Here is a 26,994-nt window from a genome sequence, read left to right as displayed (position 1 = left end):
TTTTTTCTTTCATACAGCCAGTCCCCAGGGAATTTCATCATTTGGAATACATCTAAACTGTCTTAATGGTCTACTTGAGAAACAAAGCCCTATGAGGGGTGGTCCCAGATGCTGGGCAAAGCATGTCAGAGTGTGGCTCTGGCAGATGGGGCTGAGAATGCTTTGACTCTGATGGTTGGTGCTTGAGCTCTCTCCAAACACGGCTTCGCAGGTGGGCCCTGGGCTGGCCACAAGGCAGCCATCCACAAGAAAGGGGAGAAATTCCCACACACAGCAGGTAGCTACAGCTACCCCTGTGGCCTCCTACCAAAGGCTGTGTAAGCTCATGGGAATGTGCTTGTCTTAACCCTTTGCATCAGAACATGAAGTTCTCAAAGTGTTAGGGTTGTGTCTCAAGAGAACTAGAACTGAATCATGTCCCTCTTTGCTGCTACTGGGAGAAATATGATTCCTCACACATAATTTGTTTTAATCTGACTCATTAAAAAAAAGATATATAGGATAGAGGGTCAGGCACCACTTTTTGTTATCATCTGCTTTACTGACAATATCCTTCCTGTCTACATCCCATGTGAATTCCCTAGGCAAGAAGATATTTCTGTCTCAAGCCACATACTTTGAACCAATATTCTTCATTTTTACCACATCAGCGCTGTAGACAGTAAGTACATTATGTTTTAATCAGTTTAGGGTTATGTCGGAGGCTTTTGTTCCTGCTGTGCTCAGCTCAGTGACCAGCAGTGAGGAGCTCTGTGCTGCATCTGCTCTTGCTGTGCACGTGCATTGTTTCAGCACCAGTGGAACTTCCACTGTTGTCCAGGTCTTCTAGTCACATTGTAAACCTTAAAAAAAATTGTATACAGAATATTGTTTACTAACACGTGGTGTTTAGCAGGTAGCCAAAACATCCTCAAAATCCTGATTAAGCACACACCAGCACATAGGGCACGCTGGTGCTTGGATTCCACCTGCCCTGTGTCAACAGAAGCGCCGAAGGAGCTCTGGCCCGGAGCTCCCCAGGAGCAGCCGCTGTGTCCCGGTACTTGCTCCCTTTGCGGCTCAGGGAGTGACGGCGCACCGGACTCCTCTGCGCGGTGACCTGCCTGGCAGCCCGGAGGGGGAAGCTGCGTCTTTTGAACGGAGAAGAAACAAAACGTGGGCAGAGGTGAAGACGAGGAGCCTTAAGGGGCCAAAGGTAGAAAGAAGCTACAAGAGAGATCTGCAAGGCCGTGGAGCGCCAAAGAGGCACCCATGAGTTGGGCGGCGCCGGCGCTCTGCCCCGCGGGCAGCACACACGCGGTGTGCCCGTCCGGAGGGGCTGCCACAGCCCCCACAGGTACGGTTTGCCTCAGAAGGGACCCTGCAGATCCCCTCGATCCAACGCCCTGCCCGACAGAGGCACCTTGCACAGCCCGGGTTGCTCAGAGCCCCGTCCAACCTGGCCTCGAGCCGTCCAACCTCCATGGCCGGGGCCGGGGCCGGTACCTGAACCTGGACCCGGACCGGGACCGGACCGGGACCGGCACCAACCCCGTCCAGGCCCCGCCGCTCCCAGGGGCCCCGCTCTCGGCGCGCCTGCGCACGGGCGGGTGCGGGGCTCCCGGCGTGCGCGGGGCGCAGGCGCAGACGCGGCGCTGCTGGTCGGGCTGGGCGAGCGGGGAGCGGCGGCCGCCCGGGTGAGGGGGAGCGGCTGCGGCGCGCCGGGCCGGGCCGGGCTCGGGTGGGCACAGCCCTCCGCCCGCCGCGGCGGGAGCCCGGTGGGAGGAGGAAGACGGGGCTGGGTTGGCGCCCTCCGGGCCGGACCCCGGCGGCTCACGGGGGGCCCGAAAGCCCCGCTGGTGCTGGGGGACGGGGAGGTCCGGCCGGGGCGGCGGTCGGCCCGACAGCGGGGTCCTGCCCGAGCCGCCTCCCGGGCGGTGGGCGCGGGGCTGAGGGGCCGGGGGGGAGCTGCGCAGCGCGCCCAGCTGCGGGGCTGGGTTGGGTGTTCAGCCAGCGCCCCGCTCTGCTGAGCAGCCCGAAAACGGAGACTTGGGAAACTTTGCCTGTAGAGCTGGTGCCCGTAATTCTTTCAGTTCGCTGCATGTGTTTTGCACGGCTCACACAGCGCTCGGGTCCCCGCGGTCAGTGGCGGAGGGATGCCTTTCCTGGGCGCGGTGCGCTCCGTGCACCGACGCCGGGCCCGGCAGCTCCCGGAGACTCCCGTTCGCCCCTGCACAGGGCTTGTCCCGAGAGCTGCGCACGGAGCTTTCGGGGCCTGTTCTCAGAGCCTGGCTCTCTGCGGGTAGGCGCAAGTTGTGTTGCAATAAGTGATGTTCTAGGGAGTTTGCCGTGTACTTTTAAGTTTGCTGCAATGTATTGGATTAATCCTCATAACTAAAGTTTGGCTACGATGTCAGGTGTAGAGAGCTTGAAAGGCAGGCAGGGATGTAAGGGAGGACCTGAAACTGACTTGTACTCAGAAGTAATAGAATGGAAATGAATTAAATTTCTTCTGCTGTTCTGTTCCAGGCTTGTAAGTTTTGCCACTTTTCTGCAATGGATAAAAGATAACTGAATGTTTCAATAAACATTCTGGTAGCTTGCATCTGAAGTTTCTTTTTGACTAAGACACCAACAGGCAATTCCTCCAGGAGCAGATACTGTGTATTAATGGGCAGCAGGTTTCTATCGAAGAACATCCAGGTATTTTCTGAAAAAATTATGCCTAAACATCCCTCACCCTGGCCAGTCACTAGCTTCCTGCATGTTGGGATAGAGAATGGACAGGTGGAGTGGTGATTCCTGACTGAGAAACTTCTCGGGGCACCTGGGATTTTTATCTTATCCCAGCCTTGTATTTATATGGGATTGTAACACCTGTCCTGCAGCAAGTTTGGTGAGCATGCCTGGAAGTGCCATGGGTGTGCTGAGCTGCTGCCACTTCCATGCCCTGTGCAGCTTGCCAAGTACTGGCTTTGGGGCTCCTGGCCCTGCCACCCCTGGCATTGCCTGGGCTGACTGGGTATGTCTGTTTAGCCCTGCAATGTGGGTGACCAGTATTCAGGAACAGGCACACAGGAGTAAGTTTTTATGCTAACTTGGCGGCTTAGCCATCACTTGGAGCACCCTGTCTGCAAAAGAGCTGTGTCCCAGTTCTGTGTCATTGTACACAGGATATATAAAAGAGCAGAGTGGGCTTTGGTTGCAGGTGCCCTCTGATAAAGAGGAGGAGCTTGCAGGAACTGGAAACACAGATGTGTTCAGATTCCCTTCATTATGGAAGCATCTTCGTGGTCTGTGTAGTTACTCTGCAGTAGCTGCCTGTCCCCCTCCACTCCCTGGGTCACTGTGTGGACAAATGTGAAATTAGGGAAGCTCAGTTTCCCTAGTGAATTGTGAATTGTCTCTTTAAACAGAATGAAGCCTTGAGCTTGTTTTTCTAGGAAAATACTCCAGAATAGCTGTGTCTTCCTTCCTGGAAAACAGTTCACCCTGACAAGAAGTGTAGGCAAAGGCGAGCTGCCACCTGCTGGCTCCATGAGGGTCTGGGCTGGGGGATGTCTGCTCCTTCCCGGGGCAGGACAACCCGGATCCTGTGCCCCACCCCAGGCTGGGGGTGTGGAAGCCTCAGGTGGGTTTCTAAAAGCTTTCTGCTAAGAAAGACAGTATTGGGCTGTTCAGCAGACTTATAAGGCATTACAAAAATATCCTAAGGAACCTGCTGGGATTATGGTAATGTTTATATTTACTCATTTTTCTCCTTGCTTTAGTAAGTAAAGATAGCTCTTTCAAGTGCAGTACATTCTTCATAAACAGTTCTGTATAATCTTGCACACTGGAAACTAGAGTTGTTGCCATCGTAGAGGTTCCCTGGGGAAATGCTCAGATTAGGCTCCTCCAAGCAGCTGGGAGGAGTGGTGCAGGAATGCTGACAGCCCTGTGGACCCCCCTGCTCCAGACCCCCCTGCTCTGCTGGGTTCACCCAGAGGCTGGGGGAAGGAGGCTCATGAGGAGCAAATGAGATTAAAGCGAGCTCTGAATGTGCTGGCCAAACCCAGCTCAGTTTGTTTTTCATGATGTTGCTTCTATTTTAAAATCCAAGTCACGGAAGCCATTTACAGTGGACTTTAACAACACTGTCGTTTCCTGTGGGCAAGTTATATCTAAAGAGTTTCTCCTGTTTGCGTCCCAAGAAATTATGTTCTTGCATATAACAGAAATTTTGGGGGGGGCAAGGGGTAGAGTTTTTTAAAGATAATTGGAAGCTTGCTATTTTTAGAATCTTCTGTTTTTTAAAAATATACTTTCAGAGAGGAGGGGAGAAAAAAGTATTTTGACTTCTGCTTAAGAAGTGTGTGAAAGTTGTTTGAAAGTCTTTCAAGTGATTATTCAGGTAATGGCATAAAGTAAAGTTACTGCTGTTTTCTTATTTCTTTAGTTCTTCATTGATTTCCCAGGCACGGGAATAATGGCAAGATTTTTTTTCTCTGTGATGTCCAGCAGAATTTCTTCCTTTCTGATTTTTCAGCTTCTCTTCTGCTTAACAAACAGGGAATTGACATTTGATAGACTGGAAGTGATGGTTTTCATTCCATTTCTCTAAATGTGACCATGAAGTTGCTGGAGTGAAGAACTTCATGTTACAGTTAGATATCTGAGAAAGAATATTATCTCTTTGGACTTTTATGCAATGTTTTCATGGTAAAGCTAAGAAGGATACTTAAAAGTAAACTAGCTCTGCTCATGAGAAAAGGGCAAAGTATTTGCAAAGCCAAAATTGATGGTTACAGTTTTTCCCATGATTTTGCATTAAGAACACATATATATATATAACGTGCCACAAATATTCACAGGCCAAGTAACTGCCCCTTCTAAAAGCTTGTAGTTTGTAATGCATGTGTCTCTATGCTGAACTGCTACAGCAAATGATGGAAAGCAAATAGAGCACTAAGTGTGTTTAATGGGAGGTGAAAGGCTTGTTTGATTAGATTAGGGCTTTAGCTGGCCTTTATGCCCTTTTTAGGCAACGAGAATTCCTTACACTATGTTTTAAAACCTGATTTTTAGCATGTTGTATGCAAGTCTTGTATATGCTGTGTTTTCTTTTGTAGGGAATGCTTCTGAGAGTGGTTGCCAAGCAATCTCAGTGTGCTGACCAGTGCTACCATCATACAATTTAAAGATGTCTCACATTAAGGGTACTTTCATACTTAAAAAAAATGTTAGATATTAGAAAACATGTCCAAAACTCTTTAAATTTGTATTTGCCAGGCCACATGTGATTCCCTTCTTGATGAAGTGAAGCCTCAGTTACAGAAACTGGGTTTTTTTGTTCTGCTGCTTTATTTTTCACTTTTGTGTGTGTTTTTGTGTGTGTGTGTGAACACTGTACCTGAGGATTTGACTTGACTTCTTTGGTCATATACAAACAAGTGAGACTAAGGGCTGTGACCTGAAAATTAATTAATGTATTACAAAGGATGAGTAGTTTTCCAATATGAAACATCTCATTGCAGTAAATAAAAGGTAATTAATTCTGGATGACAGCATTTTATGGCAATTAATGGAGAGGAAATACAGATGATGTAGATGAAAATAATGTACGGTTATGCAGTGCAACTCTCTTTCAGAGTAAGGGCAGCATTATTCTGCAGCTTACTAACCATTCTGCTCCTTATAATTACCTGTTAAAACTACACCTTTTAATATTTGAATGCAAATGGACATGCAGAAATGTGGTAAATAGCAGTGTCTTGATGTAGGGCTCGGATGGTGCAGCCTGGTCACAAAGAGCGATGTGTAATGAGCTGCAGGAAATGTTTTTCTCCTGTGATCCTGTGTAATGGCTTGAACTGTAAGGAAGGGCAGAACATTAAGGCTCCAGGAATGAGAAGTTCACATGCAGATTGTGTGGCATCAGCTAATTGTCCATCAGCTGCTTGCACCTGGAGAAACAAATACTACCAGACTGTGAAAACTGTAGGAGGTGGCTCTCTAGGCCACAGAGTCACTCCTTTAATTACTTTTGGAACTTAGGGAAACATAGGTGTGCTACCCTCTGCATTTTCTGCAGCCAATAACTTGGTCCTGCCACCCCTGTCCCTAGTTCTGTAGCCTCTTGCTATAGGTCTGGGCTCTTCCAGCATGATTGGGTTTAGTTCAGAGGAAGCTAAGAGTTCTTCTGATGTAATTTACCACAAAAATGAGAATTCCTCCTTGTGTTTGAGAGAGCTTTGCAAAGGTCAGCTTCGGTCTCATCATTGTCAACTGTAGTTCACAGTAAAGCTCTTCTGTTTATATCAGCAATACTTTTTTAAAAGCAGACATCCTGAAAATAGCTGAATATATTCCTCATTCAGGTGTAGATGTTGATAGGACCTGGAAATTCACTGTTCTTGCAAAGGCAATTGTTAAAACCAGATTAATTTTACAGGTACACTTGACTGAATGGTGTAGATGAACCTCTGTGTGCTCATGTCTGTTTAGTGTCTCTGAATTAAAATGTCACCATATGTAACTGTGGCAGCCAGGAAGACCTTTCTGGATGTAAACAACTGAGGTGGAGGAATCCTGTGTGAAGGATTCCATAGTATAGCATGTATGTATATACAGCCTGCCTTTTCCTGCTACTTAAGAGGCAGTGACTAAATTGATCTGGTTTTGAAGGACAGTGTAAGTGTGGATTTGAAGTAATGCAGTTGTATTTATGGTGTGAGCATCTGTCCTTGGATAGGGGCTACTGGAGAAAAAAAGATTTTTACTGTGTGCCTGGTCTGTGTTGAGTATTTCTATAGAGCCAAAAAAAGGGTTTAAGGAGACTAATGAACAGGAATGTATACATTTAGCTTTTGCTTCCCAAACACCTTATGGACTCTCTTGCTTATTTACAGAGAGTCATCACAATTACCTTTTCTTTGTCTGTGTGGTCAGCTTGAAACAAGAATTTGGCTGAACTAAAGGAGAGTCCTAGAACTTGTTTCAGAAAAATGAGAGGAAACAACTTGTCTTCTTGAACACTGCTGTGATTAACTGTTTTTTCCAAGACAAATGCTCAAAAATTGTGGGTGTTAGAAAAGATGTTCCCTGCCCTCTCCTTGTCTGTGAGAAGTGCTATACAGACTGTACATTTTGAAGGACCCTGGTTTCCTTTAAATATAACATTTAGTGACCAGTTTATTCTTTATTTTTAATTTTTTTTTATTTCAATTTTTTATGGCCATAGGATTGACTGGAGTGCTGCCACTTAGAAGCTGTATTTCCTATGCTTTTCATCAAGCTATTGTAATTTTCCTTGGACAGAACAGAATGTTGTTTCAACGGTAGTGCTATAATTAACTTGGAGGCAAACTTCCTTTGTTTCTTCTGTAGGTAATATGCAAGGGTATGAGTCAGTAACAATCACCTTGTTTATAGGAAGTTATCCTTAAGTGCCCTTGAACTGCTGTAGCAACAATAAATGTGGAGCATCTTAACTCTTCTTTTGGCTTCATTATGTGCAAAAAATGAAGGCGTTAGACTGGACTCATAAAGAGTAGGATCTCCTCCCTCCTGCCCTACAACCTGCCCTGCTCTGTGGGAATTATGGCTTTGTGTTCTTGTCAAGAGGACTGGGTATTGACTTTGATTTGAAAATAGATATAGCTTAATTAGAGATAGTTTAATTACTGATGGACAAAGGCATGGTGGGACAGGATTCTTATCAGTGATGAAACACAGCTTCCAGGTGCTCCTTGTCAGCTGTAGAGTAACAGATAGCAATACTGGGTGACAGAGCTTTCCTTTCACATGTACGTGCAGGCTGAAGATGCTTCGTGGTTGGGATATTTACCTTAACTCTGCTTATTTCTTTTTAAAAGTTTTTCTAGATCTGGATAAGAATTAAGACTTGGTTTTGAAGTGCTTGAGCAACTTGCTACTGCCCAAGTCATGACACTCCCATTTCGAAAGGACTTGGACAAGTACAAAGATCTTGATGAGGATGAAATTCTTGGCAAACTTTCGGAAGAAGAACTGAAGCAACTAGAAACTGTTTTGGATGATCTTGACCCTGAGGTAGGCATTAGCCAAGAGAAGTTTTATTTTTTTAATTTATTCCATTAGTAGTCTAAAATAAATTGAGACTTTGTACAATATACTTTTGGACAGAGTTTTTTCATAGCCTGCTGATGATCTCACAGATATATATGTGTATATAATGCTTATTTCCTGTTTGCAAGGTGGACACAACTGCAGCAAAGGAGAACATAACAAGGAATAGCTGGGAGGAGCTTCCCGGGATTGATTTATAAATAAGAATTGCTGTTGTTCATGTTCTTGAAAAGAAAGTTTATTTAGAAAGGCCTGTTTAACTTTCCTGTTTCCAGTGCTGTCTGGTAAACAGCCCTTTTGCATCCATGTTTGTTTTATTATTTCTGCTGTGGAGTTTGATGGGAGTGGGAGGGTGCCAACCTCTTCTACTGATTCCTGGTCCTGTATCTGGTAGCTTATATCTATTCCTGTCCTCATGCTGGCTTTGTGAAGAGAAGATAAGTAATTGCTAAGCTCCTGAATGATTATGTCAGCATAGGGTACTGAAAAAAGAATATTACAGCTTTCTGCTACAAAGAGCTGAGTTGTCCTCTACAGATATTGGAGCTCATTTCAGACTTCAAGACTTGTGTTTTCACTTCATGGTTCTCTCTGGTTTTGCTTTAATAAAACCAGCATTAATTTAATCTTGATGTTCAGGGATTGGTTCAGAATATTATGATCACCTGTTTTGTTGCACTGCAAAATATTACTGATATTTTAAATGCCTTTGACTTTATGGCTGTTTTCACAAAGGAGAACTGGCAAAAGGGACTGGCTATCTTTCATGGCAGTCGGAATTCCTGTTCATTCTGGTCATTCTGTACTAATATCCTTTTTTTTTTTCTTTAGTTGAAATATGTTGATATTGTCAAAGAAACATCCCACCTTGAGTCAGGTCAAAAACAGAAATACTGTGTTAAAATAATAGTGGAGTCAGTTGTCTTAAAGACTTAAAATCACATGGATGTAAGTGTCAGAGGAAATAGTCTCTTGCTGAATGTCTAAACTGTAAATAGCTGAGTTTTATTTAGTACTGCTCATGTAAACAGTGCTGATTCTAGCAAAGAAATGCAAAGTAACTGGCAAATTGTATGCTGGGAGCTACTGCACTAAAATAATTGTTTCTATCCTACTGAGAGCACAGTGTTCTGTATTTTCATTATATTCTCCATGTCTAGATTGCCTTGTGTCCTTCCCTGCCCCAAGAAAATGAAGTTGGCAGGGGGATCAAAGATTGCCTACAAAAGATGATGTATCAGAACCTTGCAGAGAGGAAGAAGGAAGTGGGAAATGAAACTAAGCAGGTGCTCAGCCAGACTTTCTAAGCTGTTGTTCTTTTCTCCATTTGTTTTGCAGAACGCGCTGCTGCCTGCAGGCTTCCGGCAGAAAGACCAGACTGCCAAGAAGGCCTCGGGTCCCTTCGACAGGGAGCGGCTCCTGGCGTACCTGGAGAAGCAGGCGCTGGAGTACAAGGACAGGGAAGACTATGTGCCTTTTACAAGAGAAAAGAAAGGTAACACCACCCCTTCCCGTGTAAGTGCTTATGAAATCTCTGAAGTGGAGGAGCCACAGCTACTGTGAACCGAATTTGATTGAAGCACTGGCAGCTGTAATGCTTTTAACTTGCAGCATTTCCAAATGGCTGCTACTGTGCAGGGCCAGGAGATTTCCTGTTCAGGCATTTGTGCAGCTGGGGCTGGTGTGCACTTTGTGTGTAGCACAGGAAGGAAATAAGACTCAGAGATTTTATCATAGATTGCAAAGTTCTGATGGGCATGGTATCCTCAAAGTAAGAGCTAACTCTAATTTATGTCAATAATAACAAATGCTGTCATTGTGCCTGTGGCTTATGCCTTGTGCTGAATACAGACAGCAACCTTTGTAACACTGTGTTGGATTGGAGAAACAGCAGATGAATGATGTTGTGGTAGGCAGTAATGTTTGAAGATGATGTAAGCTGACAAGGCCATACAAGTGGTGTATGCAGTCATGGTGTTTTTCTAGCATCCTTACTGAAAGGTTTAATAAGATTGCATAGTTACTCCTGACTAATTATATAGTTAACATCACAAGTTTTGAAATCTGGCAGTGGTTTGTGGTCTGAAAACCATAGGCACATTATTAAAGCCTGGGATTTTAAATTTTTGCTTTGGATCTAGTATTTTCATTGACTTAATGGGAAGCATTTTCCTTTTCAGAAGAAAATTGAAAAAGAATGTGCTTCTTAAATGTTATAAGAACAGCTCTTTTTTTTTTTTTTTCCCCACCAAGAACAGAAGTTCCCAAATTTGTGGAGTCTTACAAAGCACTATTGGTAGGCACAGACACACCCAGACCTGTGCAGGGCACATATTCATAGGAGCAGGCTTTTAGCTGTCACCACAGTGAGCACTGCTTATGAGTCCTGGCTCTTGTGAACTTTCCTCAGCAGCAGAGCAGATCTGCTGCACAAATATTCAGTAAATTGTTTCCTAAATTGTATTCCAGCTGCTCAAGATGAACAGGCGCCTCTTTTCTTAAGGGTTTGAAACTAATTCTACTTAATTCTCTGGTGTGAATCATTGCTTATTTCAGAATTGAGTCTTTGTTCATCCACCGAGTTTATGTATATGATTGTAGGGTCTATTTGGTGAAAATTTTGGTGAGGGTATTTGCATTTTCTCTTCCTGTGCCAGATAGCTTTACCTGACAATGCTGGTGCCTCACTTTTTTTCTTAAGTAACAGAGAGGTTGTGACTTTACTGTGTGCTGCACCGTGTATGATGGACTTCCTTCATAGAGTGGTTTTGGTTTTTTTTGTAGCTCAGCTCCCTTTGTGTTGAGAGATAACTGGGCACTCCTTTGCTGACAGCACCTGTAGGAGTAACCAAGTGCAGGACAATGCAATCTATTGACTGTAGAAGGCAGAGGCACCACAGCAGCAGTGCCTTCGTGGTGCCCCTGCTGCTGCCAAGTACCTGTTCATGTTGTGTTTGGCTGCACCCAGCTTCTGCTGCTCTCCTGACATGTCTGCCAGTCTGTGTTGGAGACAGACTGATGGTTAAGTGTGATTGAGTTCAGTATATTTGGGGCTCACTGGTGACTGGGGAATCCTTGAATCCTGTGCACTGCTCCATCAGGGAGTGAGCTGGGCAAGGAGGATGTGCTCTAATACTACATTTTCTGCTGACTGCTAGTGCTTCTTTCACATAGAGGGCTCTCTAAAGTCAGCTTACGTCTACATGCACACATAAAAGTATTTGCTTGGGTAGATAAAATCTGTGAGAATCTTGCAGAGAAACAGAAGGGTCCAGCTGTAATGCAGAGCTTGGTTAAGAAAGATCAAATGTCATTTCCTTTATGTAATAAAGTATTACTAAATAGTCTGTCTGCATGTTGCAATGAGTCATACCAGTGTAGTTTGTAAAATTTCCTGTATCTTGTTAAAAAAAAAGTTACTATTTAGTAATTTCTGTCATTTATTTTATGCTATGGGAGAAAAAAAAAAAGATATATAGATTACTTTCATTTAAACTAAAAATGTGGAAACAAATGTTTGGTATCCAAATTGATGCTTTTTTGAGTGGACAGGAGGCAAGAAGGTCAAGCTCATGTTGTAGTAGGTTAGGGATAACCTTTTCTTTTCCCCTCATGAAAGTATTATGGTTCAAATTTTACCTGCTGCCACATTTGTTGCCATTTTGTACAAAAATGGCAAATGTAAATAGTATAATCTTTTAAATCAAGAAATTATGATATTGATCTAGATGTAGAACTTGGAAAGGGCATAGGGTGCAACATAATGCTTGAGTAGGATGTTTTTTCTATAGAGGGCTTGTATCCTAATGTGTTCTTTGTTAATATGAAAGCAGACCAACAGGCAACTAAGCTGGGTTATAATTTTTCACTTCATCTAGAAATAGGTGTTATGGAGAAACACTAGCAAGTTGTGGGATAAGGGTAGGTGAAAATCTTGCTTGATTCTCCTGTTAATTTAGGAGAAATGTGACAAATATAACCTTCAGTTACAGAGGTTTTGTGAGGAGAGAGATGGATTGGAGCTGCAGCTGGGTTTTTTTGGTGCCATTTTTTTGGGTCAGAATTTGCTAAAATATTTCTGTGTCCCTGGCTGGTGTTGTTGCTCTAACTTGTTCCAACTATTCATTTCATGGAGCAAGAAGAGGAAAAATCTACCCTTCTCTTTCCTTTTTCTATTTTAGTAGAACTGATGTTCTGCATGGCAATTTGGTCTGCAGATTTATCAAAGAAACTTTTACCCTAGGTTAATTTTAAATATCCTGTCTTGCTACTGATTCTGGTAACCTTGTTTTCCTGCTAAAGTGTGAATGAAAAGACTCTCTTCCAGATGCCCTAAGTACCTAATTTTGGGGTAACATGTTATGAAAATAGTGTTGCTACTCTTTCAGTGATAGATGATGTAATTTCTCCAGGTCTTTGGAACCACTTTTGTGCTATGGCATGTGGAAGATCTGAAATATCGTAAAGTGTCCTGCTGTAATGAAATGAGCAATGCTAAAGAAATGAAAAGTTTTATCCCTAAATTATACTGTATTCAATTTTCCCAGTGGCTTGATTTTGTTTTTAAAAGCATCCTTAACAACTTACTTTGTTTTAAAACACAATTTAATTATTTAAGTCACATTCTGTTCCAATTAAGTGTTGAACCATACAGTAAACCATTGTTCAAGAGATTCATGAGACCTGTGTGGTAATAAGTGCAACAGAACTAGCTTTGTCTCAGTGTGTGTATGTATGTCACAAAGATTTTACAGGGCATACTGCAAGGAGAAGGAGATCTCATCCAAACAGTAAAGCAAGGTGTCAGCACTGAAGGCTGTTGCCCTCAAGTGTGTTCCACTCATCTGACTGAGTCTGATCAATGCTCCTCCTCCTTCTCCCTTCTCTTGGAGCAGCAGAAGAAGACAATTATTGCTGCTGAGATAAAAACATATCTGAGATAGTAATGTACTTTGTGCTGTATAGTGCAAGGCATTAGCAAAGTGTTGTGTAAACGAAGCTTTGCCTTGCTAGCCTTTGCACTCTTCTAATTGTGGCTCTCTCTTCCCTTTGTGTTCCTGCGGGGGTGCGATTGTGTTTGTTCTGTGTAGATTTGCAGTTCATGTAACTTCTGCTTTAGTCTTGGTTTGGTTTGGTTTTTCCCCTTCTCTACCACCCAGAAAACAGACTGAAACTGTAGCCACCTGGCTAAAGCTCTTCTGTTGGCACCCTACTCAGTTGTTGCTCCAGATCACCATTGCCTTCTGTTGCAGCAGGATTTGGGATACTGTGTTATCTGTTTGCCATTGAATCACTTTAAAGTCTTTAAAGGAAGTGTGTTACATGTTGTGAAGTGAAACTAATATCCTGTAGGAGCTTTGCAGAAACAGCTTGTCAAATTGATATTCTCCATACAGGAGCACTAGAACAGAATAAGATGTGATACTCCAGCCTTAATGTAAAACAGTTTTCTAATTCATTGCTATGTGGCCTGTAATCAGATAGCAGATAACAGCTCTGCTTCTGCACTAAGACATTGAGGAACTCACTTGTAAGTTGAATTAAAAACATCAGTATGAAACTGTGCTTACAAGTGAATTGATAAACCTAAGTCTGTTACATGGTAAGAACTGGAGATTGATGAAATGTGGATTATATAAATTTCTGAACTAAGGAAAGTTTAAGGAACATAAGATGTAAGGAATACATCAGATGTTGCTCACTTTTCTTCATGAAGTCAGTGATGAGAAAAGCTTGTATTCAGTTGTTCTCACGTAGCACTTGATTTGTTTCCCCAAATGGAGTACCCCAAAAGTGGAATTTAGACTTCTGCTGTGCAAGGTGTAGCTGCCTGCTGCCTGTTAGTGTGGGGTGTGTGAGAATAGTATCAGCCATGTGCAGTGCATGGCCCCACTGAACAGACCTGATTTCTGCAGGGTACTGAGTCCCACCTTAAATACTGTGAATCTGTGTGGGAAATGTCCAGGGCACTTCCATAAACACCATCCAGTGTTCCTGCCTTTAGAGCAATACAGTTGGGTGGAACCTGGAACTGAAACTGAAAGTTCTTTCTGTAGCAGAGGTGGCCTGTGACTTAATCCTGGATGTTCATCATCTAACATGTTAGCTTAAGGGCATGGAACACCTGCCTATATAATTATTACAAAAATGATGTGAATATCCCTGAAATTTGCCTCTTCATTTGCTTCATCTTAGCTCCTTTACAGCCAGCCAGGATAATGCAGTCATGTTCCTTCATGTAATCAAATCCCTGCTATTTGGAAATGTTCCACTTGAGCTCTAGGCAAGCTGCACATCTCATGGGCTGCACAGATGTGTAGTGGTTTTTGGTTTTATTTAAAGCCTGCGTTAGGAGGGGGGAAGGGACTTGCTGAACTGTATTGGCAGCAGGCCTTGAGTGAGATCATTGTCCCCCGAGACACAGAGGTCTTACCCTTCTGGAAGTAAATTCATTGCTAGAAGTGGGGAGTGGGGAAGGACCTACTTTTGTATGTGCATTGTAAACCTCTGATTTCTGTTCTAGGGCGAGATGAAGCCAATGAATGAGAAATTATGTACACAAGGGTGTGACTTGTTTTATAACAAAAACTGCTCCTGACCCAGCTCATGTGACTGGAGTTCGCTGCAGTGAATATTTCTGGAGGGCAGTGGCTTTTAACTTTTTTACTTTATTAAAAACTGATTATACTTCTCACTCTCTTTAGGTTTTCTAAAGAGTCAGTCATGGATGGATAAGTTTAGTATTGCTCTTAGGAAGCAAATATTTGAACTAGACATTTCTAACCTATGAATTTAAGAATTACTGAAAAGCAACACGAGGAAAAGTAGTTCTTTTTTTATGAGCACTGTGGGATGAACCAGACAGAAGGCTGAATTAGGTTAAAATATATTTTTGCCAAGTTGCTTTTAATTGAGATTAATTTCTTTTTCCTGGTCTCTTCTATTGCACTGATGATGCAAATAGGATGCTGAACTAAGGCTCAGGTGCTCAAATCCCACTGTCTTCCTTTCTTGTACTCCAAAATCCTCACCCTTTTACTAGCCCGTGTTACTGAGGGAAAATAACACAACCATAGCTGCTGGAAGGCTTTAGATCATGTGTATGCTGCTCAAAGTATTTCATGGATTGATGAAAAGCTTGTCAAACATTCTTCTCTATGAACTACAGTTTAAGTTAAAGGTTAATCTCTCCCCAGTATGTGATGCTGGTAAAAGAAAATTATAGAAATGTATTGCATCATTTATATCAAAATAACCTGAAACAATTGCTACATAAGCCTTCAATTTATGAAGGAGAAATGTGTAATTTCTGAAGGTTTTCTTTTAATCCTGAATCAGTTTATGAAGGTTTTCTTTTAGTCCTGAATCACCAACAGTTTCTTTTGCACTGTCCATCAAAGCTGAGGTATGGGTGGTAATGCATGTCAGCTGCGCTTAACTACTGTTTGGAATCAGTACAGTTATGTAAGGAGGTTTGTTTTGTGCTTCTAAATATGGATAATGACCATTTATACAAGTTTCCAAAGAGATAGCAACCCAGGAACAAAGATACCGTGTTGCTAGCAACAGCTCTTGGTCATCAGACTGTGTTGTCAGAGAAAAACCTGATGTCCTTCTCTGTAATCTGTGCTAGTGGGAATGCATTGACTTCCTTTAAAAGGAAAATGACCACAAACTACTGTAATCTAGAGAAGATATGGAATACATTCTTTTGGGTTTAGTGATTGTAAACTCCACCTACTATCACTGTAACTGGGACAACGATTCCTCTGTGGAAATACTTTTTATAGCTATGGGTATGACAGAGGGTGGGTTCCTGAATTAGGATTGAGACTTCATTGGATGGTTATCAACACCACTTCCTACCCCAGGAAGTAACAAAATGAAGTTAGAATTCCTTTTCCATTGCTCTTTCTGTGGATAGCTCTGGCAACTTGGAAAGTTTGAAAAACTTGAACCTTAAATAGCTGTTAAGATTTGATTCACAGTTGTGTAGTGGGAACGATTTCTCTCAAATGCATCAGTACAGGAGCTTTTGTTTGCCTTGTTAATTTGTCCTGAACCTGAGAACCCCTTGCCTGTCCTGGCTCTTACCCAGTGGAAGACTTCTTTGTTCTGAAGGACCAGTTCTAAACCATTCACACCTGAACTGTTAGAAAGACTTTCTCATATTCTGATTTCCTACCCTAACTTTCCAGCTAAAGGTGTATGCAGGAATTATGGTAATTACACAGACCTCTAATTAATTAATGTCTTCTAAAATAAGTTTTCCCATTACCTGCCTGTAATAACTTAAAGGTTGGTGCAGAATGTAATACTACTCCTGGTTCTTTTGCCATCGAATCTTTGATGACCTAAGTATCATTTTAGAAAACAGTGTCACTGGCACAGAAATCTGTTACCATGTTTTGTGCTGTTCACAAACCATGGTTTTCTCACTCAGCTTTGGTTTTTTGCTTCAGAACTGAGGTTAACATCTGAAATCAAAAATATGGTGTATGGTGTAAAAACTGCAGTGAATAGTCAGGTGTGTGTTTTCAGATAACTCTGTGATATTCTCTCTCTGACACATTCCCATTACAGTTCTGCCTGGGTCCCTTTTTCCCTTGAGAGGAAACTCCGCATTCTCTAGTGATGCTAAATCTTTCTTACAGTCTTTCTAAACTGTTCAAAATGTATAATGCAGGTCTTTATGTTACTTTCTAATCCTTACGAGAAGCAAAATAAGGTTGGAATCATGATCCAGACTCCTGAAAATTTATTCTTGTTTATACTCTTTCCTCATCCCTGACATGCAACAGCGGAGGAACCCTTTATGTTGTCTGTGGTTCTCCTAGTATTCACTAAATGTAATATGTATTCTTTAAGTACATAGTATTTGAAACATAAGTAGCAATATAATACAAAGTAACATCAGACTTTCCATTTTGTTTACTCCAGGGAAAATCTTTATCCCCAAGCAAAAGCCCGTACAGTCTTTCACAGAAGAAAAATTCTCTCTTGATCCAGAACTGGAGGAAGCCTTGACCAGTGCCACAGACACAGAACTGGGTGACCTCGCAGGTGAGGTTTTTTTGAAGGATGAATGGGCTGGTACATATTTAGAGAAGAAAGATCTATAATTAATGTGATGGTGTTTTCATCTGACTACAGGATGTTGCAGTTGTGCAGTTGCAGAAGCCAGATTATGTTGTTTGCCAGTTTGCTTGAAGTGTTTCACTTTGTTGATTTGTGATAATTTGTGAGGAAGTTAATTATTTTGGCCTGCAAAAGATACCTGATTTTCAAATTCAAAACCTTTAAATCCATTCCTCAGACTGGCTGGTTTTTGATGTGGATGTGGATGCTTTTTCTTGTGTACAACAATACGTTTGTATGTGCCTGTATTCCTAAAGCTTAATTTTTGTGACTGAGCTGCACTTTTTAATGTTGGTGCTTGAACCTGGTGAGGTCAGCACTTTCTAAGATGTGAAAGTTAGCTAAAATGTCTATAGTAAATTATTTTTTCTACTTTTTTCAAATAATTAAGATACTGAATGGCTTTTTATACTGATAAGTATTGTACAAACATCAGGTTTTGTTATTTAAAGGAACCCTGCATCTGAGCTGAGTTAGTCGGGAACAGTAAAAACTGTCTTTTTCTTTTTTTTCCTTTTTCAGCAATACTAGGAATGTCCAACTTGATAACAAACAATCAGTTCTGTGATGTAGTAGGAAGCAGTAATGGGATTGACAAAGACAGCTTCTCAAGTAAGTGTGTACACAAGTGGTAGAAAAATCAATTCTCTGTACTGCACACAGTTACTATAGCATTCACTGTTTCCTGTTGCACCAACATTCTTTTAGACTCTTCAGTCTTAGTCTGGAAGTGTGTATGCCTATAATTTTGTTAATTGAGTTATGGCAAGAGTGGAATTGAAATATATGCACACTAAAGTGTCCGCTGCATTTAAGTCACTTTTTGGTGACAAAACAGGCATAAGCATGCATCGTGTATGTTGGTTCTTAGGTTTTATATTTGTGTTTGTAATTCAACTCCTATGTGCTTCCAGAAAAAAAAAAAAAAAAACAGATAGGCTGTGAGGACTTTTGAAATTCAGAAGAATTGAACTTTATGAAAATATGGTCAGGAGAGTATGGTATTTTGGTATGGCTTTTTTGGTGGGGGAGAGATGTAAATACTAATGAAATTATCTTTAAATACAGTAAATATTTAGTATGTGTATAATTTATTCACAATGTATGTGTGCAACCTTTCGATTACATTTAAATGCCTTACTTTTCAGATATAGTAAAAGGTGAAAAAATGTTGCCTGTTTTTGATGAACCACCAAATCCCACAAACGTGGAGGAGACACTGCAAAGGATTAAAGATAATGATTCTCGTCTTGTTGAAGTTAATCTAAATAACATTAAGGTAATTACCTGAAGGCTGCAGTAAATATGCTGCTTTTTCTCAGTAGAAGACACTTTTAGCTGCAAAACTGTCTAAGAGAGCATGATAGGCTTATTCTAAGTACAGCAATCTTTCTGCTGAATGTTGTAGTGTGTATAAGCTCAGAACCTGCAGCTAAACCGATAAGCCATCTTGGTTTCTTTTGCCAAATGTGTATTTAAAAAGTCTTAGACTTTCTCACTGCCAGCCCTGATTTCTGTCGCTGCCAAGCTGGCAGCAGTTCCAGCAGCTCATTATCATGGAGTTAACTACTTTGTTGAATCCTTTGTCCTTGATAAAGCAACGTGCTCTCAGTTTCTATTGCAAGCAAAGGGATATTTGTGCCTTTCATCCTTCTGATTCTTGTACAAAAGGGCTGGTGGAAGTTAGGGCAGCTTCTGCTCCCTAAGTGTAACAGTTGTGTTTTTACACATGACAAGCTTTTGTATATTTGCTTGAAAGAAACCAGAACTGCAGCACCCCTGACTTGCAGTGCAGACGCCAGAGACAGCCTTGCCAGCAACCAGGGCTGCTTGTTCCCCTTACTAAAGGGGCGAAATAAAATCCATGGTTTAAGAATACTGTGTAACAGGTACGTGCTAGCCAAAATAACTGCCTAAATAGGCAACAGATCAAAGTTTCTGATACAATAAACAGAGACATTTGCTCCTCTAATTAATTCTTTAAAATTATTGCTTTTAAGCTTGGTTGCTACTATTCTGTAAAAATGATTGCTTTAATAGAATTGGTGACTCTTACAGCCATTGCATCTTAGGGTAGGTCTTTACTGTGAGACTGCTGGAGACCATTGGTAGTTAATATTGTAGGGCATTTTGCTGTAAAGAGAATAAGGCAGTGGGACAAGTTGCGGGGAGAGGATAAACTTGTGTATCTCAAGAGAGTGAAATGCTATTTTTAATTCAAGAACATACCAATTCCAACGCTGAAAGAATTTGCAAAAGCCTTAGAAACCAACACACACGTGAAGAATTTCAGCCTGGCAGCCACCCGAAGCAATGACCCTGTTGCTGTTGTAAGTACCCATGATAATGGCTTTGAGTGGAGTGCAAGGGAAGTTAGGATTCAAAGGCAGTGGTAAGGGATTGAATTTAATCCAGTTTAAATGCTCAGGGATGAAAATGTTTCCATTTTGCTACAGTGTAAATTATGGTTTCTTTAACGAACCTTTGTTGTATCTAAACTGGTAAATGATTACTAGTAACTTAATATGAAGCAATGCTTCAGATGTGTGAGGGAGAATTCTTTTTTCCAGTTCCTTTCTCTGATTTTTCATTTTGCTAACCTCCTTCCTTTTTTTCTTTCTTTCCTAATTGTTTAGTTCCTGCTGTTCATTCCAGTAGCCAATAGTTCACTCAAAATTAATTTGCAGGAAGCACATTTGAGGACTTAAAAACACCCGTAATATTTTTCAACTATTGAGTTTTAGTTGAAGTTGTAAAATCTGTGTTTCTCTATCTCACTGCTACCAAAGATTGGCTTAAAATATTGGTATATAAGGCATAATATTAGTCAAAGTATCTAGCTTGATACAATTGAAATTTAAATATAATTTGTCAGGTTGGTTTTTTTGATGTTGAATTAAAGCAGTACCTTATTTAATTACAAATAAAGAGGTAAGAAAACAAAACTAATTGTTTTGCCAGGACAATCCTCTGCACTTGTTTTAAATTCAAATTAGAAAAAAGGCAACTAGTTTGAAAGACTCCATTAAATGAACAAATGAGCATTTGAAAGCTTTGGGTTTGGGTCAATTAAAAAGTTTATTTTCAACAGGACTAAAATGTGTAATAAAAATCTATAAAGGCTTCTTTTCTCAAATGTGGTTTTGTTGCATTTTTGGTATTGCGACTTGATAGAAAAAAAAAAATCAAACAGTACAGTTTTTCTGCCAGTGAACTCAGCAGTTAGCCATTCCTGTTTTCTTCCTTTCTCAGAAATAACATCAGGTATAAAAGTGCCTTTAGCTCCATGCTGTTACTATGCTGAGAGCTTTGAATTTTACCTCTTCCTACCAAATCCGTAGACAAAAGCATTTTCGAAGTCAGATCTCCTGTTTACAAATTAACCATATCTAATTCTCCTCTCAGTTGACTAATGCCCTTTCTTTGGCCTTTGCTTAGCAGCCTGCATTGCTCGTTGTGTGCTGTGAAGGCTTACAAAATGGAATTGGTCCAATATGCTAATTTCAGACCATTTATATTCTGTGTAGCTTTTTCGTTTGTAACAAGAGAAAGACAGGCCTTCTCTTGACTGAATGCTACTTAAGAAGGGAATGTAGATAATGTCTGGCTAAAGAGTCATCTCAGTCTCAGTAAGTGAAAGCTTGCGAAGTTACACCTTGCATCTCTGAACTTGCTGGTTCCATGGAACTAGTTAGTGGAAGTGGTTATTGCTGTGTGCTATGAGGTACTGCAGCAAAATTTAAAAGTTTAATGATGCTTTCTTATATTCAAAGGCTCTTGCAGATATGCTGAGAGTAAACACAAAATTAAAAAGTTTGAACATAGAATCAAACTTCATCACTGGTGTTGGAATTCTGGCGTTGGTTGATGCATTGAAAGACAATGAAACATTGACAGAGATCAAAATTGATAATCAGGTAAGTGAGGTGGTGGTGATATCATAGCTAAACCCAGCCAATCCTAATTTACAAGATGGCTTGTGATAAACTCTTCAAATATTTTATCTTTCATTATCTTAACACCATCAACAATTGCCCTTAAGATTGTCAGAAGCATCCAGCTGAGGTTGATTTCTATGCTTCCTTGTGCTTTAAAGTGTACAAATATATTTTAGGACCTTGTGCCTATTTGATTAACTAAAATGAAGCTGAGTGTTTATTGACTGATATGGGGATAGTATTTTGATCTCTTTCAAGATGAACACACCTGAGCTCTGTTGTCTTTGTGTACCTTTTATTTTAACAGAGGCAGCAGCTGGGCACAGCTGCAGAAGTAGAAATTGCCAAAATGCTTGAAGAAAACAACAAGATCCTCAAATTTGGATACCATTTCACACAACAGGGACCTCGAGCCAGGGCAGCTGCAGCTATCACAAAAAACAATGATTTGGGTAAGACCTGTCAATTATTAATTGACTGAGTGTGTTGGCACAGGCTTTAAAGGTGTCTGGTTATTCCCCTCCTCTCTTGGCAAAACAGGATAGCACAAGATTAGTAGATATGTTTCAGGTTTCTTTTGTGCTTTACTTCTACTTTTTTGTTGCTGCTTGATGTTTTCTGTTTTGTTGCAGGGTGTTTATGAGGGGAGAGTTTTTAGCATAGTCTAGAACAAGAGCATTCAAATCTCATGTGAGTTGTGGCAAAGGAAGTGAAAACAATAGTTTTGATCACCCAATTGTATATAGATAAGCTTAATTTCCTCTTTAAAAGCGGTACTTGAAATTAACAGTGTAAGATGCCCTGTTCAGTGCCAGTATCCCAATGTCACTGGGATTGCTTGAGCAAGGACACTGAACCTACTGTGATGTACAGAGGCTGGGACTGGGTAATCTCTCCCTTGGTGGTTCTGTTCATGCACTGATAGCAGCTGATAGCAGTGGCATCTTTATTTGCTGCAGTCAGGTTTGTTGGAGCTCATCAGTTAGAATCCTAATTAAATGGCTCAGCAAAAAATTGGTTAATAACATAGCACATGGATGGAAATCCTTTGTATAATAACGTCAAATACTTGAGGCGCTCAACTACAAAATCATGTCCATCTATTCAAGTAGAACTTCATTTTGAAACTATTTAATTAAATCTTTTTGTTTTAGATGCTTTGTGGTGACCTCTCATCAGTGTGAAAAGGGGCCAGGCAGTTTAGTAGTAGTAGCAGTAGTAAGGAATACATTAGAGGGAATGACACAGGAAATTGGTATTTGGTTTAAAGATCTGATTCCTCTCTGAATAAAGGTTAAAGTGGAGGAGAACAGCTCTGAAAGATATGGATGAGTAACTAGAATAGAGCACAGAGAGATAAGAAGGGCACTCAGACACTGCATATTTGTTTCTCAAAATATTTTCTAAACCAGTTGGGTTTTTTATCATAATGCTTCAGGTGTCTCAGAGCTTTCTAAGGTTTCCCTCTCTCACTAGTTCTCTTATTAGTGCTTGACTGTTCAAAATCTATGCTTCTGTTGATATCTTGCCTTTTTTCCTTTGCTTTCTTAGTCTGGAGTATGCAAGTAAAAGTTTCTACAAATACCTTTTCATCTCTCCAGCCCTGAAGCTACAGAAAAGGTTACTCTGAATACCCATCTCACTGAAACCGAGATGTTTGAAGTCTCCAATTTCTCTCTTTGTACGTTCCTTCTAAAAAAAGTCTACATCTTTTTCTTTTTCCTTGCTCACACTGTGTTGTACCACTTCCCTGTTTTTTGTCTGTGTACTTTTAACTGCATGATTGGAGAAGTCTAGGGCAGGAAATTCTTTTCATCTATTCTTGCAGTTTGATGAAAGCAGGTATGAATAACTTCTGCCACCTACTTTCCATTGAGTGAATTTGAGAACAGATTCACTTTCTTCTTATATAGATGTGCTTGCTTCACTTTGTTAAACAAAATTGAGATGTCCTTTATATTATGTCCTTTATATGTCCTATAAGACCTTTGGTGCCATTTGCTTTGTCTGCACAGAAAAGGAAAACGTAATTTGATAATGTGAAAACATCAAAAATAATACAAATGTTGAGGAAAACTCCAGTCATTCAATCAATATCGCATATTCTCAAATCTTAATAACATGTGAGCTTTTAGTTATTTTAATCACAATTTTTTATTGCTCTTGCATTTTCTGACAATTTAATGTTTTTATTAATAAATGGAAGGTTTTAGGCTGTTGAATTTAACATCTGTGTGTGTATAAATTGTGTTAGATATATTGTGAAGCTCTTGTGTATCTTTTGAAGCCATGTAAATTAAATTCACCTCTAAAAAACTGGAAAAACTGTAAAAAAAGAATCCTGGCTAAATCTGCTTATCAGACATAAGATGATTAATGTTTCCCACAAGTCCTTCCTTGGAAATATTTGCAACTGTTTGTGAATAAGGCGATAAGCTCGGCTTATTTGCTTAAAGTGCTGTCTAATGCTACGTGTTAGCTACCTTAATTTGTGGTACTTCATGTGACAAAGTAAATGTTCAAGTTACAGAAACACACAAAATAGTTAAAATGCTAATATAGCAAAACTTCTCTCTCTTGTCTCCCTTGTTGCAGTTCGGAAGAGGAGGATTGAAGGAGACAATTAGCAAAGCTGATGCCAGAGCTCTGGAGTCAGCACGGGCAGCACCGTGGGCTTCGGCAGTCTTGGACTCCATTGACCTGGGTTAGAAGGGAAAAGACTGGAAACCCCATTCCTTTCAAAGCAAAGCAATAGAATCATCTGCTGGTATGCAGCACGGTTTTGGGATGGATGGAGACACAGTAACTGTGCCAGTCTCTGTACCATAGGTTTTGTTTGGTTTTTTTAAGAACTTTTTTTTGTATTTCAAGACTTTGGCTGTGCTTTCTACTAAAAATGTAACTGCAAATCAATGGTATAATTGTCTGTAGTCAAAGAATGGGACTTTTAAGATGATTGGGCAGATACTGACCCAACTGAAATGTTTGTAAGAAAATCAGGGGGTGTGTATTTACGAGGAGGGGTGTGTATATTCCCGACAGCAATGCGCTAGAGAAAAGGGATTCTTCACCCAGCAGCTGCACTCATGTAAAGCTGTTCAGCTTTGTTCATCTGCACTGAAATCTTTCACAGCAATGTTATTTGTAATTCTACTGGTTTATTTTTTATTTGTTCTTGATACTGTAATCAAGTTCAAAGACATCCTTTTAAGCCAAACAAAAATAAATTGGCTAAGGACTTCTCCCAAGAAATTAGAGGGACTAACACAAAAATGGAAGCCTTGGAAAACAAGAAAGAAATTCAGGAGCCTTGCAAAATTAGTTTTTCTGTTTACACCTAAATCCTTAAAGTCTTTTTCAAAAGGTCCCATAACTGTGTCTTGCTCTGTATCTAAACTGGATACATTTTTAGACTGATTTCATGTGTTCATCAGCATTATTTAGTTTATATTCTTTGTTTAAAAATTATCTACATAAGTATCAATTTCTCTAGAAGTAGTGGACATTCATATTTAAAATTCTGCATAACTATACAGGAAAAGCAGCCTTAATTGTAAGACCACTGGCCTGAGTTGCATTACATTAAGCTGTTTGTACTTCATACAAATCTAACAGTTTTCAGTAATGAAGTAACACTTTTAAGAAAGGATTTTTCCATTCTATATCTGCCTTGATGTTGAAACACTACCTAATACATGCAAAACCAACCAATACGTAGTTTCAAATCTCTAGGGCATAGTCATTATTAAAGTGTTTAAAGTTCTATAAGCAAACTAATAAGGCAACAAGAACCACTTCAAATTCTGTACATAATCACAGTACACTTTGAAATATGAAAATCTAGAAGCTTTTCAGTGTAGGTCTGTTTGGACTGTCTTGTACTTTGCTTTGAGATCACAAAAATGTTCTACAGGACTGCTTGGCTGTATTTATAGCAACAGAGAATTCAACTGACAACTGTTTTCATCCAAAGATCATAATGTGGTGAGCATTTATGTGTGGAAAACATATTGGACTGAGAATTTTGCATCAGGTTGTATATACTATAAAAACAGAGCAAGTCTCTGACACTGTGCCCACGTAATTTGCTGCAAATCTTGGTTTGGATCTTTAAAGACAGACTTTATTCTGGAGGTGGCTTCAAATTTTACTGCAACTGTACAGAGAATTTTGAACTGTAGTGCCTTCAGTGGGGATGTATATAACTGGTTTATACTCGTGGAAGAACCTTTTTCCCCCCTACTTCTAGATCGGCATTTTATTAGAATTACAAATAAATATGTGCTCTGAAAACCAAGTTGAAATTAATTCAGTTAAAGCCAAAGACTACACTTACAGTGACCTCACAACAACACCAGAAGTGTTCTGATGAGTAACAAAAAGGGCTTCTTGTGGTTTGGACTTTTGTAAATTTTCAAGAACTTTTTAGATTTTGAAATAAAGTTTGAAATAGTTCTAGTACAATATGCATACAGTCAGAAGTTGTGTCTTTTTACAGACAGACACTGCTGTATAAACATGGCCAAAGCATGTCATGTGCTGAGTTGCCTAAAGCTGTACTTTACTTTTTATTTGCTAGGCACTGTAATAATTTTGTGTCAAAAAACAGGCTGTAATGTCTTCCTTCATTTGTTGAAGGGCTGCATGTTCACAGAATCTGTTCATGTATTGGGTTTCTATGATGAGATGTTTTATCACTACCTAAAAAGATTAGGCAGTTATCTCCTACTTGAAAATGAAAAAGAAAATTGAAAGGCTGGATTATGGAAAAAATAGCCCAAATCCCTTTCTTGCTTTGACTAAATCAAGTTTGGCTGTTTAATTATTTATATTCCAATCAAAGGCAGAGCCATTTAAGTTGCAGCTCTCAGGTGTCCTGTCACAAATGGTTAACTCTGTAAACAACAGGTTAACTGTAACAGTTAAATGGTTTAACTCTGTAGACAACAGCTAAAAATTTGACTGCTTGTGACTTTCAGGACAGATACCTGACAGGCTGGGCATGGAAAACAATTTTTTTCAACCAAAGGGTTTAATCATCCAAATTGTTGCAAGACCTTTGGCATGGTGCATGGAACAGTTAACAGCAATCACTTTTGTGCCTGCAGTGGGTGTCCTTTTTGGAATAAACGAAGAAATTCAGTCTGTAGCCAGGAATCTGCAACAGTCTCAACAAAGTGAACACTGATGTAATGCCATCGAGTGTGGTGAGATCCTGCATATGATTTTACTGATAGTGAGTGCGGGAGTGGTATTACTTTGATGACCAGTTACCATAAACACAAGGTCTTTTTCTGAAAGAGATACTGTTTCCTTACTGATTATTTTTCCGGCTTAATGCAGAAATCAAATGACCGCGTATGTTGATTCTGTTGGTTCAAAGCTAAGCATAGAAACACAACCAATATTTCAGAGCAGTTACCTATTTACTCTTGTATTTTAAAGAAATAGCCTCACTCTCTCTGCAACTTGAGTAATCTTGCGTTTGTAAGCTACAAACGAGCAAGGGTTCAATTTAAATTTCCATTGGGGAAGCAGGTATTGAGTATTTTAGCGTATCAGCACTATATGCTGTCAGATTGTAAAACAGTTACTAATCTGTGGACGATTAAAGTACTGTATTCTTGTTGTGGCTGCGGGGTTTTGTTTGTTTTTTTTAATACTGAACTGACTTGCTTGAAACCCTTGTGTTTATACGAGAACAACAGCTTTCCTTCTCCAGCCGGGCCGGGAGCGGCCGGCTGCCGCTGAGGGGGACGGGATTCCCTCAGCGCGGGGCGGGGCGATGAGAGCGCGGGAGCAGCGCCGCCACAGCGGCACCTGCGGGGCCCGAGCGAGCGCCGCCGGCTGC

The 26,994-nt window shown here is 40.6% G+C and overlaps 1 protein-coding gene across 4 annotated transcripts; it reads left to right on the top strand.

The window, feature by feature from the left end:
• Positions 1–1,136: 1,136 nt before the first annotated feature.
• On the top strand, positions 1,137–26,775 carry LOC128794711 (tropomodulin-3-like). 4 transcript variants are annotated; one of them, XM_053954871.1, is made up of 12 exons: positions 1,641–1,676; positions 2,509–2,682; positions 5,091–5,177; positions 7,836–8,031; positions 9,406–9,562; positions 17,008–17,130; positions 17,728–17,817; positions 18,354–18,484; positions 19,428–19,535; positions 20,979–21,122; positions 21,451–21,595; positions 23,739–26,775. In XM_053954871.1, exons 4-12 carry the CDS (start codon positions 7,906–7,908, stop codon positions 23,768–23,770), a joined length of 1,056 nt encoding a protein of 351 aa, XP_053810846.1. In that variant the 5' UTR covers positions 1,641–1,676; positions 2,509–2,682; positions 5,091–5,177; positions 7,836–7,905; the 3' UTR covers positions 23,771–26,775. The 4 variants fall into 4 exon arrangements, with proteins under 4 accessions (XP_053810848.1, XP_053810846.1, XP_053810845.1 ...); XM_053954870.1 differs by lacking the exon at positions 5,091–5,177; XM_053954873.1 differs by lacking the exons at positions 1,641–1,676; positions 2,509–2,682; positions 5,091–5,177 and adding an exon at positions 1,137–1,336.
• The last annotated feature ends 219 nt before the right edge of the window (positions 26,776–26,994 follow it).

The sequence above is a fragment of the Vidua chalybeata genome, chromosome 13, assembly GCF_026979565.1.
Source record: "Vidua chalybeata isolate OUT-0048 chromosome 13, bVidCha1 merged haplotype, whole genome shotgun sequence".
NCBI lineage: Eukaryota > Metazoa > Chordata > Aves > Passeriformes > Viduidae > Vidua > Vidua chalybeata.
The sequence above is the reverse complement of the archived record's forward strand: the minus strand, read 5'-3'. Positions and strand labels throughout refer to the sequence as shown.